Below are 14,954 nucleotides of genomic sequence, written 5' to 3' on the forward strand. Positions count from 1 at the left end.
ACACAGATACAAACATCCATTCCCACCCTCATGCTCTCACTTACTCCACACTCAACCAACGTGGAGACAGACATAACAAGACGCTGTACACACAATCACACTCCCCAAGCATACTCTACAAACCGTGTCCAGGTACCCTTGCCCCTGGAGGGGGGAACTGCACCCAGACCCAGGTGGTGTTACCCTTTTCCCTGCAGTGAGGAGAGGCAGACCGCCCCGACTCCGTAGCAGCAGGGAGGCCCCACACTCCAGACCACAGTCGGACGGCCAACTCCTCCTCCTAGCCCCCCCGCTCCAGCAGGCCGCAGAGAATGGGGGTGAGAGAAGACTCCAAACCTCCCTCCACCCGCTCATTGTAGTGTTGATGCATGTGTGTTCTAAGGTGCATTTAAAACCCAGGAGGGCATGGAGCTACCTGTAAATTTATTCTAAAATGTTTTGGCTTTGAAATCTGATCAGAGGAAGACGTGTGTCACAAATGATATCTGTTGTGTTATGCATTGAGCAACAGTAGCGTTTGGCCATGACCCTGTCTTTGGCGTATCTTCTCCGGTAATGTTGTGAACAAATGTTTCAGCAGGAGTAAAAGAGGAAATAGATCATGTACATGCTCGTGCCTTGGGAAACTTTCATCTTTGTGAGCATTAATATGTTCAGATAGAACGTGGATAAGTCTTTGACACCACCTTTTAGGTCATGTAATGTAATGTGCATGTTTTTAAAGTAGGTTAATTATTAAGTCTGGCATTGACGTGTGTATTAGCGAGGAATTTATTTTTCATACAAAAGAAAAAAGCCTTAAGAAGGAAAAGGTTTATAAAGAGCTTCAGTAAAATGAAGAAAAACAAGACTTGCTCCATTTATCAGCTTTAGCTTCCTGCTTCTCATAAAGCACTTTTCTACTTGAGCGCTCAGAGTGCTTCATACAACAGCCTCGTTCACCCTTTCACACACATTTATACTCAGAGCAATTTCAGGTTAATCAAAGCCTCCCGTAAAAATCTGTTTTCTAGTTGTAATCTGCTGAATGAATCATCTGCAAGAGCTAAAATCATCTATTAAAATATTCTTAATATTCTGTGAGCAAACAAAACAGAGAAAGATGAGTGTTTGGTTTGAAACAGGAATGTTCCCACGGCTGTGTTTCTTCCAGCTCTGCTGCTCTGCTGCTGCATGACAGGCTTCACCTGAGCTGAACACTGTGATTACAAGACTCAGGAGACTCGTGACGTTATTGTAGCTGCTAAAGTTCGCTGTCACAGCTGTGGCTCATTCTCTCAGAGTCTACAGAGGTTTAACAGACTGTGGCTCCCTCTAGTGGATGTTGTGGAGTATTCTGTTGTCTTTGCTCCAAAGGTTTTTGTAAAGAGTTTTGCTGTTTCCTGTCACTGTGGGCCTCACAGCACAGTAGTACACAGCAGAGTCAGACACTGCAGCAGAGGAGATCTGAAGGTTCAGACCGTTTCTGTCATCGACCATTCTGACAGAAAGTTTGGAATTTGTTGTGTTTTGTGTTCCCAAGTTAAAGGTCAGGAACTCTGGTGGTTTTCCAGGATATTGTCGATACCAGTAGAACTGATCACCTCCAGCTGCTTGTCTGGAGTATCTGTAGGACAGAGTAGCTGTGCTGCCTTCCAAACTGGACTCTTCAGCTTTGCTGGCAGTGAGTTGTTGACAGCTGACACCTAAAGAAACAGAAATCTGTAAATATTTTACAAAGAAATCGTGAATAATAATTAAAATATTAGGATGAAGTTTTTTCACATGTACCTGTTAGAATCATGATGATTAACAGAGAAGTTTCATAACAGCCCAACAACAACATGTTGGACTGAATCTTCTGTGTTGAATGTGGAGGTTTCTCTGTCTCGTCTGCTCTTCAGTCGCAGCTCAGCTCCTCCCTGAATCTCTGTGTCTCCTCTGGTTTTTATTTCCTGATCAAATCTTGTCACCATGAGACTTTTCTGTGTTCTAACACTCACCTATGCAGTGAGAGAAAAGTACAAACAGGTAAAGGAACATGTTTCAGGTGCTGAAGTCACACAGCAGATGAACAAAGTTCAGCAGAATGAAAAGACTAAGCAGCCTCTCTGCTGCACAGCCTTCTCCTCAACATCAGGCTGGCTGTTAGCTAACAAGAGCAGAACATATACAAAATACTGAATATAACAAACATTTAAGTCATGAATTAAGATTCATGAGCTTTCTTCCAGTCTGACCAGAACTACAAATGGAAATTCCGATATGAAGATCTCCATGCACTACTCAGAAAACCTCACAGTCCATGACATTAATTGCCAATACACCCAACAACACAAAACAGCCAATCAACCAAAGCGGTTGCCCCATGATCGTAAGGTCAGGGGTTCGAATCCCCTGAACGGCTACCCTGAGATACCCCTGAGCAAGGTACCATCCCCACACAGTGCTCCCCGGGCGCTGCACTGGTGTCTGCCCACTGCTTCACTGAGTGAATTTCCCCACGGGGATCAATGCAAAGTGTGCATTATTATTATTGTGTACAACATTAGCAGCATGAACTAGCCACACAGGTGAACAGGCCAATACACATTGCACTTCTACATCCACTAAATGCCTAAAAGACTAAAGCTGTCCTTTCCAGGCAGGGCTCCACGTCCACTCAGTTCTTTAGCAACGCGCACGACTCACACTGTGTGTCGACATCCCCCGCTGAGTCAGTCCGCTCAAACTCTGATCCCTGGAACATGTGTTCAATAGTGCACCTGTGCCCTCTCGCCACAAGGGGGCTCCCACACACAGTTGACAGCCTTTCCAACACAGAGGACAGATTCTGTAAAATATCGGCTGCACATGATCTTGGGTCTGATTATTGTAGGGTCTACCTCACAATATAAAGCACCTTGAGGGGACTGTTGTTGAGATTTGGTGCGATTAATAATGTTTGAACTTTTAAGGTTGTTCAACATTCGTAGTTCTGTTTTGCATTTTGGAACATTTAGTTGTTTATTATAATGCAGTCTTAAGCCTTTACATTACATATTTTGACTTTGTGTATCTGTGTTGGTAGGCAGGTTGGACTCAAATATATGATTTGTAAAGTTCATTGGAGGCGTATAGTGCTCCAGGGACTCCAGGGAGGAAAGGAGTCCACACAACACTCTCTCAACTCAGGGTTTGTCTTACCACACACCTGGGAAGATCAAAACCAGGAGTCTACACAGAAGAAACACACAGCAAGTATCTTGAAGCATCAGAAGCAGCACAAACACTGAGCAGGAGGAGCCAGGGCTTCACTAACTCTAATCCAACAGTCCAGTGAAGAATGACAGCCAGCTCAATTCTGCATTTGAGATCATCGGAGACACGTGGGTCAGGTCAGAGGCAGCAAGCTGAGACGAGGCCCACTCAGGAACACAAACAACAACAAAGGAACACAAACAACAACAAAGGAACACAAACAACAACAAAGGAACACAGACAGAGGAGAGAGAGAAAACTAAAGTCCAGAGACAGACAGCAAACAAACCGAGAAATCAGCCGGAGACGACAGAGACCATCACATTTGGCTTTTAATTCAATGTAGGTTTAATAAGTTTTTAGATTGAGTTGAATCATTTCAGTTTAGTTTGCAATGTTTAAGAATATTTATTTTTAACTGTCATTGCCTGTTTTAGTTTTAGTCTTTATTAATTATTATTGCCTGGATGGCAAACGTCACATAAAGCCTCATAAATGTTACACACCGGCCCGAAGCCGGGGTGCAACACAACAAAAAAATAAACCTGATACATAATAACGACAAACAAAAAAACACACCACGGCAGAATGACGAGTTTGGTTAATTTATTCACTGAACAGGTAGCGAGCTTCAGGGTGGGCGATGCCAAAACAACAAACAAAACACACTAGAAAGAAAAACAGAGCTAACTTACCTCCCACGATTCCAAAACAAAATACAATACTCTAACCTGTCTCCCTACCCGAAACAGGAAAAAAGAGGGGAATAAAAGAAAACGGCTTCCCACCCCTACAGCTACCAAGCCCAGGTACAACCCTTTTTCAACATTAATATTGCAGCCCCGTGCAGTCACACGCCACGACGGTCCCCAGCCACACAGCTCACGGGGAACCAGGAAAAGTCTCCTCACCGGCCCAGTCCAACCCCTTTTGTAGCTGGCCTCTTTCCTTCCTCCACCAATGGGCGGCCTCCACCTGGAAACAAGCATCGCTGAATACAAATACAAACAATAACAACCCCGTACCACAAATAATGACCCTGGGTCATAACATAAAGCCTCATAAAGCCTCATAAAGCCTCATAAAGCCTCATCCAAAACTTCTGGATGGATGCAAACTGCATTTCGTTGGCCTGTACCTGTGCATGTGCAATGACAATAAAGTTGAATTCTATTCTATTCTATTCTATTCTATAAAGCCTCATAAAGCACATTCTGAACGTTTTGATCAAATTCACAAATATTGAAACTACGGGGATTTCCACCGTTAATCTTTCTTTTTTCCAAGTTCACAAAATAATTTCAGGTCTAGTTTTTATTTTTGTTTTAGTTAACCAAAAGGCTTTTCACATGCAGATTATATTAGTTCACTATAATAACCGTGATATATACACAGTAAAGGTGTTCCTCAAAAATGCACTGTAAGTGTAAGAAGTGGACACGAGTGATGACGAGCAGGTCCAGATGCTTCTAAACACGGAAAGAAAGAAAGGAACATTTTGGCTTCATCTCAGGAGAAAGTAGCGCTGACTAAACTGGTTGTTGCTACTGCAGTGGTCTGAATGCTCCCATCTGTTAATCTACAGCAAAAATCATGACATTTCAAACGTGATCCAAATAAATTAGTTAATCCTGTGAAATTACACTGTCAGAGTGAAGGGCTGCATTAAAATAGGTGACTCTGAAAAATATTTGTAACACAAAGTATTTGCACTAATGTTGTTCACCTGGTTCAGAGTTTAATTTGTTCCCTTTCCAATCGTGTCCTCTCGTGTCAGCTCCCCTAGTTAAAGGTTCTGACGTCCTGACGGTTGCTGGTCTAGTTTTACCTTCTGTCTCATTGCTTCTGATGATCCTCACCTGCGTCTTGTTACACTCTTGTTTCTCCTGATGCCTCTGACCCTCGGGTGTTTAAATAGTGCTGTTTATTCCTCAGTGTCTGTGTCAGTCTATGTTGACCTACCATCATGTGTTCCCTGGTTGACTGGAGATGAGTTTTCTGGAGTTCGTCTGTTGCTGCCTTCTTAGTCAGCAGTCTTATTGCACCGGTCACCCAGGTCACCACCATCACCGCTGCCACCCAGCATTCAAGCTGTGACGCTGGTGCCCAGCTTGTAAGAGCTCCTGTTATTCGGCATTCCAGACAGTTCCATGAATGAACCAGCTTCATCATTGGTGTGGTTGTGGTGGGAGGATGAGGAGCCATGCTCCCTCTTCCAGGAGGAAGAGTGTTCTTGTCACCGGTTCTCCCCGTGGTTCAGTCCAGATGAAGCCAGTGAATGTTGTGCCTGTTTACCCAGACTAGCTCAGTTAGGCACAACGAGAGCAGGCAAACCCTGAGAGTTTCCTGACCCCAGGCAACCAGCGCAGTGTCCGCAGCCTATCAATAAACACTGTTCCAGGTTTATGTAGACGACTTAGCTGCTGCTCCTCTCATTCAGTATTATTAAAGTGAAATTCTGTAGTCTGCATTTCATGTTGTGCAGCCTCATTTAACTACAGTTGGTGCTACAAGTTGTTGTATAAACTTCCTGAGATTAAAACCACTCGTGGCTCTGATCATGTTAATGACTATTACATATCTGGACTTCATATGATTGCTGGGTTTCTCTCTGCGTGTATTATTGTAGGGTCGACCTTACAATATAAAGCACCTTGAGGCGGCTGTTGTTGTGATTTGGTGCTGTGTAAATAAAGTTGAATTCAATTTAAACATCATGATGAATTTCTCATCTAAAGCTCTCATTGAAAGGCTCCAGGTGAGGAAAAACGTGGTTGTTGTATCAGTGACTTTAAAATACTCGAAGCAGAAGAAACACACTTCACACAAAGCACATCAGTAAAGAAAACTGAAGATCAATATATATTTAGTCTCTATCACACAAAGAACATTGTTCAAGCAGGAATTTCTCTTTCTGATCAGCAGTGCAAAATATTTTCTCAGCCCCATGTCAGAAGAGCTTTGGTGCAGAGGTCAGCACCGTCACCTCACAGCAACAAAGTCCCGAGTCCAGCTTCACCTTCATGTGTGGAGTTTGTATGTTCTCAGCTTGTTTGTTTGGATTCTCTCTGGGTGCTCCAGCTTCCTCTCACAGTCCAAAGACATGCAGTTAGTGGAATGAAGTTAATGTCAGCCCTGTCTCAGATTGGTGACCTGTCCAGCTTGGACCCTGGCTCACACTCTACGGTTGCTGGAAGCTTCAATCTTCAGCGGATTGAAATTAAGAAGGAATCATTTAGAGGAGTTTAAATCATTAAATCATTGAATCCATGAATCTGAAAGTGTTTTTGAGTGCAAGATGCAGACTGAAAGGTCTATTTAGCAGTGCTTCTCAGAGTTTTATACTGAACTAAGCACAGACTGACTGGAGAATTATGAAACCAAGCTTCAAATCCAGGATAGAGGTTGTTTGCTGTGCCGGCAGGACGGTCCACATACACTGCTACTCTGTTGGAGGAGAGCAGTGCACATGGACCGGCTTCATTATTCTCACTGAAGAATTATGAGACCAGACTCCAAATCCAGGATACAGAGGTTCAGTGAATGTGGTGTTGAAGGTGTGGAGGTGGATCAGAGAGTCCAAGAAGATATTGTAGAAGGACAGCGTGCCGGCAGGATGGTCCACATACACTGCTACTCTGTTGGAGACAACGTCTTTGGGGATGAAGGTTTCTGTGTTATTGTGCAAGACAGAGTAAGAGTAAGAGCAGTCCAGGCTCCAGGACTGACTGTTCAGTCCAAACAAGCAGTCATCACTGTGTCCTCTCCGTTTGATTCCTTTGTAGCTCACTGCTATAGAAACATATCCACTCCACTCAACCTCCCAGTAACAAGGACCAGTCAGCCCGTCTGTGCACAGCAGCTGAGGGCGGTCAAATCTCTCTGGATGATCAGGATATGGCTGCTGTGCATTCAAACGCATCACCTCTCTGTTGCTGTCAGACAGCTGGATCCATTTGTATACTGTGTTTGGGTCGATTGTGAGTTGATAGGAATCTGATAGAGAGAACAAATAAATCCAGCTGCAGTTATTGATCGATCATCTATTCGTTGATCGGCTCTTTGATGGTGACTCCTGATATCAGAGATATGAATGAGCGACACAGTAGTTTAAAGACGGTTGGATTTGTTTCCAAGAATCATCATAAAATCAAACGTACACTTCTTCAGATCCGAGCTCACCCGTCGGACGCCATCAGGCTCCACCCTGCAGGGAGAGGAGGGGTGAAACCAGCACAGTCGTTGGCAACATGCTAACATGGACATCATCACTCATACTGTCACAGAGGGAAGACTTCATGTAGCTCTTACATCTGCATAAAACAAACAGGCTGAGTGAAGGGATCTGTTCATACCTGTTTAGAGACTCCTTTCCTGCAGACCACTGCTTCACTTCTTCAGGTGCATCTTGAATCAGAATTGCTCTTTTAAAATCAAATATTACAATTTTCACAACACCTACATGTTTTGTTTTTTTGAATGAAACAGAACAAAAGTAGGAAGTCAAAGTGTTTTTTCCTCATATATCAGTTGAGTGAAAGCAGTAAAGCCACCAAGAGACTTTGATGTGCTGACATTCGTCCTCTGCTTGTCATGGTCATTTTTAGTCTACATAAACTACTGAAGAAGATTGATGGATTCAACGCATCCATCAGAATATAAATATGTGTGCATGTTAGATAGAAAGCTCTTATATAGAAAAGGTGAATGAGGCACGTTGTGTTGAGTTAAATAAGAACCAGTCCATTTACCGTTTATTCGATCTAAGCAGCTTTGGAAGACGGCGACTGGACCTCATGAAGCTTTTTGAAGAGGTTTCTCCTTTGGTGTTTAAACTCTAGTGGGAGTTGTCCACTTAAGAGGATCATAGGCACACTATTGATCATGTGCCTCATCACAAGATCCAAGTTATAAAAAAAGGTGTGGGTCATTATCAGCAGAGCTTTTGGATGAAACTATGGTGAAACCTTGCCTCACTCTATCATGTGACCCATTGAGACGCAAGATGTGAGTAGGGGTTGAGGTGCCTGGGAAGACTCAACATAACTGGAGCACGGATGGTACAGTTGTTGACAGCTGGTGTGTCGATCAGGTGAATTTCACAAACACAATGAAACACAAACACAATGAAACACTGTGAGCCATGCACCGGCTTCCTCAGAGCCTGGACCTCATTATTGAAGCCCTGTGGGATCATGGAGGACTCTCATATGGACTGATGCCACACAGAACTGTCCACGGGGAAATTACAGTTTTTCTCAGTCGCTTTGGTGCGTTCCTCAGAACACCATTAACATTTGCACAGCAGTTAGTGCATTTCCCAAAACAATTAGTGCAAACTGCAAAACCTAGTGGATAGCCTGCAAAAGCACGTCACATGCACAGAATTGATTATCCATACCTCAAAAGCAAGTATCCATGTCAATGAAACTGTCAGTGCCATCAAAATGAAAAGTCTTGACACCATCTTTATGAACAAGATAGTCAAATGGCATTGTCATGTTTCCACTGTGACAGTTTATAATTTCAGTGTTTCCCATTGCAAAAACAATTGGTGACACCTGAAAATGCTGACGACAGCACTATGGCCTACCTGTACAGCCATCTGAAATGTGCAGTAAAGTCACTGTAGATGTTATGGGAGTCTTGGGAGTAACTGAGACACTGAATACGTACGTTTCACATTTCCATTGTGTAGAAGTGTTTGTAATCCTACAGAAGTGTGCAAAAGAAAAATATGCTACAGTCACCTGTTCACTGTAGAATACATGTAAACATAAAATCACCCATTTGGTAGAGCTGTGCACTAATGTGAACAATAAACAGCACATGTAACAGTACAGTAAATCATTCTGGCACATCCAGACGTTCCTGTCTGTCTGGCCACATATTTTCATCTACATCACAACAGATGTTATCCCTCGCAATGCAGCGAGGAAAGTATCTCCTGGAGTGGCGAATCCATCCTCCGCAGGACCCTGCTGTGATGTCGTCACATGCTGCATCCATGGCTGCTAGCAGGGCCATTTGCTCATGTGGATTTCATTTGTCTTGAGTACTCTGTCAATTGTTGAAATTGGAACAGATTCAATATTGCCAAATACCGTGTAATTCTCTATGACAGCGCTTTGTATGTCTCTCAGCTTTATTGCATTGTTTGCAATGACCATTGCACAAATGGCTTCTTCTTGCTGTGGGGTAAAAAGGGGCCCTCTTCCGCCTCCGCGAGGTTGTCTTACAATCCTATGTGGTGCAGAGTGAACTTTTTGTGAAATTGCAAATACAGTACAATAACATGTGATGTGTCTGAGATGGCACAGTACAGTACAGTGTATTACTGTTTGCATACCTGTTTTCCCTACAGAATGTTTGAATGATTGAACTGACAGTAGTTCTTCCAATATTGGGTTGCACCCTTCGACCAGCCTCCTCCATGGTGAGGCTGTGATTGACAACATGGTCCACAATTGTAGCCCTTATTTCATTGGGAATCCGCCTATATCTGCCTCTTCTCCCTCTTCCCCTTCCTCCCCGCATCCTCACCCCTCTTCCACGGTGCTGACATTCCATTTTGTGTCACAGAAGTGTAGAAATGGTACACACTAGCTCCTGCGCAGTTTATATATGCTTGCCAATTGGGGATTCACAGGATTCATCCATAATTGACAGTGAACAAGTTGTTTGTCATTGGTTACAACTAAACTTTCACACGCCTCCTCATGAGTGACAGCTGTAATTCACCCGAGATCAATTGTTCAATTTCGGAGACATTTCCAGGAACAATGATACAGAAAGGTATAGGATTTGCTTGACAGATGGCCAATATTTGGCATGTGATAACTAGTTCAACAATTTTGTGTGTGATGACTCAAGCAATGGATGTATGACTATTAGTTTTATTGGGAACGACTATTCAGCATCCATAGGTATGATTACTTTTGACTGACATGACATAAGCAAATGGAAATGTCAGAAAGCAGGAGGGAAATGTATGGAAGCAACTGATTCATGTCCAAAATCATTTGCAGTTTGTTCAGAGAGAGGAGAAATTGCTACTATGATGAGCACAAATGACTGAGTGTTGTGGAGGTTGAACTAATAGTTATGAGAATTTCAATTCTGATCTGAGAAACGCACCAAAGCGACTGAGAAAAACTGTAATGCTGTGGGATGCTTTTCTGTTTTGTTCATCATCATCATCATCATTGCTCTTTAGTTCCATCAGTCGCTCATCGATGTGAATAAACCAGACTGAACATTTCATGCAGTCTCATGTGTCCTGTCATCCCAAAACAACACAATATCTTAAAGTCACATCAAAAACCTGTAACACTAACTTTGAAACACGTAGAAGCGCTTTGTCAGAGTGTCTCTCTCTTTGGTTGGCATCTGCTCAGATGGGAATTCTTCAAAGCTTTGCATGACCTGTTGGTTAGACTGCACTTAACATGATTCCACACACAGATAGATAGATAGATAGATAGATAGATAGATAGATAGATAGATAGATAGATAGATAGATAGATAGATAGATAGATAGATAGATAGATAGATAGATAGATAGATAGATAGATAGATAGATAGATAGATAGATAGATAGATAGATAGATAGATAGATAGATAGATAGATAGATAGATAGATAGATAGATAGATAGATAGATAGATAGATAGATAGCCTCTTGTCGTATGTATTTGTGTATTCCATATATTCCACTTGCCAAACTTACCGTTCTGAATATTTCCTCAATGTCATCTCTAAGGCAGTGCTTTTTGACAGCCTCACAGATGTGTTGGATGAAGGCAGAACCGTATGTTTCATGAGTGTATGAACCTGTGTCTGCAAGCAAACAGAACCAGATCATATCTGTAGTTAGGCGGTGTTTGATTGTTCTAAATGTTACTTATTGGAGGGTGGTGCACTTACAAGTGGTGCTGGAATGAAAAATGATGAAATCCTTTTCATTGTGTGTCCGAGGACCTTTGACAGAGTTCACTGACAGAGATTCGATGTCGTCTGTGGGCACAAATTGTGTCCTATCAAGTAAATCCACCGATTCCTCCCCCACTGAAACAAACACACAGACTTACTGAAACGTGTCGATCTTTTACCTTTTCAAATGAACAAATATTAACAGTAAATTCATTGAAGATTCATTCATGCTGTTTGTTGGGTGTGTGAGGACAGATGAGAATCACCTCCTCTGCAGGCGTAAATAATGACGATCTTTGGTTTGTCCTTCAGTGCAGGACAGTTCTTTGAGTTTAAGTGCTGAAAGATTTGGTCAAGTTCAAACTCCTCAGTTCCCGTGCCTCCATAACACACCAAAGTCACAAACACGCTGTCTGTGAGGGCCAGTTTTGGGTGTTCAGAAAATTCTTTCAGAGGTTTAGCGATCATCTGTGAGAAGAAATCCGTCACTGGATCATTTAACCAGTTTGTAAAACTGGGTGCAAGTGAAGAAACCTTTTCTGCTTTTAAAAGTTACCTTTGCAGTGATGTCCCCACATCTCACTACCTCATATCCAAGAGTTTGAAGTAGACTTTGCATGACTTTCTCATCTTTCGCAGCTCTACATTTGTATAAACTTGTATTAAACGTTTCAATGTTGATCAGCAGGGCGATGCGATTTGACTGTGATTGTTGAGTCACTGGGTAAATCTGAGAGACCAAACAGAAACTCTTCAGATTATTTTAACACAAGCTGATTTTTTTATGCAGTCATTTGCAGTAATTATTATTATTATTGGTTTGGAAGTTACTACAAGAGGCTAAGATCAAACAATCGACATATCTCATATGAATCATACAGTAACATACTTTTTTACCCTGACTGTCTGTCCACGTCTCCATCTCTGACCTAGAAAGAAATCAGAGGACATGTTGAGCTGGAGGGACAGAATGTGTCACATCACATCAGCTCTTGGGATTTTCACTGTGCATCACATCATCTCTGCTTCTTGTGGATTATTCAGGACTGCTTTTTAAAAATATTAATGAGAAAATGTATTGCTGATACTGATTAATAGATAATAAGACTTGAGCCTAATAAACCTGAAGACTATTGAATGTAGACACACGGGATCCTAATCAGGCATCAAAGTGAGATTTGGCAGGTGGGGAAACTCTAAGCCCAGGTGCAGTGGGGCAGCGTGGGGGACTTGGAAATGAGACCCTGTACTGGAAGCTCCACTCAGGTTTTCTTTGTATCCAGGTTGTGATCAGATGAAGCTGCTCTTTGTGGATTTAGCCGACCGAATTCAGATGTTACATATTTCCAGCTTCCAGCCACTACGAAAACCCAAAAAACCTAGAATTTGGTGAATTAACTCAAACAGCACCTTACAGTTAAACAATCTCTGATTAAATGTATGCAAACAGCTCAGCTACTCTTCACCAGTCCAAGTTTACCCCTCTCAGCTTTACCACAGTACTGCAAACTTAACACTTTCACTGACATAAAATCTGAATAATGTCATTTCTGTCCCAAGATGTTTCACAATAAGAAAACAAAATAATCATGTTCCTCTCATGTCTTCTTTCTTTGCAACATCCTCCATCTCTGATGTGACAGATGAAAGAAAAACCTTCTTCAAAGTAAAACAGAAACAACATCTGCTGCTGCTGCTAAGACAAATGAGAAATGAAGAATCAGAGACTTACAGCAGAGATGCTGAGTCCTGGTTGTCCTCTGATTAAAGAGCTCAGACTGCTCAGAAAAGAAGGACTCAACTGTACCTGCACTGGAAACACCTGCTGACTGACTGACTGACTGGATGCTCTTTTATACTGAGCTGGAATCTAGTTAGAATTGTTCTTCTTCATGATAACGTGAAGGCTGAGTTCTTTGGACCAAACTGGTTTTGCTTTGGCTGTTTGGGAGGTTTCCAGTTTCCTGAAAAGAAACTCACCGAACTGGTTTCACAATATGCCAGAACAAACACAGGAATGAGGCTCGCTTTCCTTTACACAGGTGATACGTTTGCTTCTTCACCGATTAACTCATGGACATGTTTAGAGATAATTCAGGAACTACTTGATGTAATGTTCCTCCACGAATCTCCACCTTATCATGGTGGAGGGATATGGTGCCAAATGATACCAGGAGCTCTGTTTTCAATGGTAATTTGCCCCTGGTAGGGTCCCTATATGCACACTGGTCCTGAGAGAGGGGTAAGACTAAGAATGAATCAGAAGACATCCATGCTGCATTGACCAGTGGACCATGTCTGGGTACGTGGGATGGGGTTTCTGAGGCTCTAAGCTGGACCAGGCCCAGGGGAGGGGCTCCACAGAGAGTGTGGGTTAGGTGGCAGCCAAAGTTGGAGGCCCTGGCGATAACCAGGGTGGATACATCTGTTTCCCCCAGCTTGATGCCTTTATGTTGGGATTTTTGCTGGTGGACAGGAGAGTTGCTTCCCTGGAACGGGTTCTGGCTGTTTGCACTTTTGCACCAAACCTGGGCTTGTGTTTGGTTGTTGGATGGAAGCTTTGTGCTTTTGACAGTGTAGCTAACATTAGTTGGAAGGAACACTGAAATACTGGAAGAGGTCACAGTTTCAGGCTGTTTGTGTCCTGCTTCACTGTCTTCATGGGACTGCCAGGGTCAAAGTTTGAACTAATAGATCGTTTTCTTTTTGACTCCCAGCAGAAGAATGAGTCCGCTCAGCAATGCTGCGTCAAACCTGGCCTGCAGGTAAATGTTGCATTAGGACAGATAATAAGTGTAGATCAGATGATTTCCTGAAGAAGCAGCGTCAGGGGAAAACCCTTCATTAAAAATCCAAAACTTCCTCATGATCAGTGTGTTAGACTCGGGACATAAACCAGACCAAGAGTTAGCTTTCAAGCAGCACCAGTTTGAGCCGCCAAATTTCAACTAACACAAATGTTTGTTTGTCAAAAGATTATGAATTTAAAAGAAAGAAGACCAACTGTTAATTTCTGCTGCTTGTATCAAGCTCAGGAGCTAAAAATGCAGGACCTGGTTCTGCTCGCAGGCTCCGGGTCATCTCTGATTTCCTCCATCAGGTTCATTGACCATGTACCAGTCACATTATATTGACCACATCTAACTGAGCTGTGTGAATGCCTTAAATATTCTTGTACAAAACAATAAGGTGAGAAAATCTCGTCCCCACTGTTCCAGCATGTCTTTAGTTCAAATCTCACAGGTTGTCACATTCACAGCTTCTCCTGTTTTTCTTCTCTTTACTATTTCCTCATGTTTCTGATGCTTCCCCGTCTACCTAATCCTCTTCATTTCTAGTGCTTTCCTTGTCCCCACTTCCTGATAAATTGGATGTTTACTCTGTGCTTGTTTTGCCTTGTTGGTTTCACACATATACAGTAATGCTGTCAGGTTTCCTCCATGTGTTTTCTTCTTGGTTTACAGCAGCTATGTCGAGTCTGTCTTTGCTGGTTCATCAGATTTAAAGTTTGCTATTGTGTAATCCTGCGTCCAAAGTCATATTTTGTCTTTTATAATCTCTGTAAGATTATAAAATCTAAAGAGGATGTGATGTTGAAATGTTGCTGCAGTTCCTGTGAAAGAAAATATGTGAACTCATGAACTCTGCTGACTGGAAACTCTCCCTGCTGCTGCAGAAATGTGTGAGCGGTCCTCAGTGTTTAGATCAGAGGGAGCCTGGTGGTGGAGCAGGACTGCTGAAGAACTCAGTGGAAGGACCCACAGACTCTGGTCCTGATGAAATGTGTGGGGGGGAGGAGGGCTG

The 14,954-nt window shown here is 42.7% G+C and overlaps 1 protein-coding gene and 2 long non-coding RNA genes across 3 annotated transcripts; all 3 read right to left on the reverse strand.

The window, feature by feature from the left end:
* Positions 1–681: 681 nt before the first annotated feature.
* LOC145421729 (uncharacterized) lies at positions 682–4,995 on the reverse strand. Its single transcript, XR_013903092.1, has 3 exons — positions 4,946–4,995; positions 1,771–1,982; positions 682–1,685 (listed from the first exon to the last, which is right to left on the reverse strand). It is a non-coding gene; the product is annotated as an uncharacterized LOC145421729 (long non-coding RNA).
* Positions 4,996–6,054: 1,059 nt separating this feature from the next.
* On the reverse strand, positions 6,055–11,281 carry LOC145421722 (stonustoxin subunit beta-like). The gene is made up of 6 exons (XM_080292418.1): positions 11,145–11,281; positions 10,948–11,057; positions 10,557–10,644; positions 7,575–7,626; positions 7,380–7,426; positions 6,055–7,215 (listed from the first exon to the last, which is right to left on the reverse strand). The coding sequence occupies exons 3-6, from the start codon at positions 10,639–10,641 to the stop codon at positions 6,662–6,664; spliced, it is 738 nt and encodes a 245-aa protein (XP_080148544.1). The 5' UTR covers positions 10,642–10,644; positions 10,948–11,057; positions 11,145–11,281; the 3' UTR covers positions 6,055–6,661.
* Positions 11,282–11,706: 425 nt separating this feature from the next.
* On the reverse strand, positions 11,707–13,380 carry LOC145421734 (uncharacterized). Its single transcript, XR_013903098.1, has 3 exons — positions 12,883–13,380; positions 12,040–12,079; positions 11,707–11,880 (listed from the first exon to the last, which is right to left on the reverse strand). It is a non-coding gene; the product is annotated as an uncharacterized LOC145421734 (long non-coding RNA).
* Positions 13,381–14,954: the final 1,574 nt, after the last annotated feature.

Source organism: Astatotilapia calliptera, chromosome 18, assembly GCF_964374335.1.
Source record: "Astatotilapia calliptera chromosome 18, fAstCal68.1, whole genome shotgun sequence".
Classification (NCBI taxonomy): Eukaryota; Metazoa; Chordata; class Actinopteri; order Cichliformes; family Cichlidae; genus Astatotilapia; species Astatotilapia calliptera.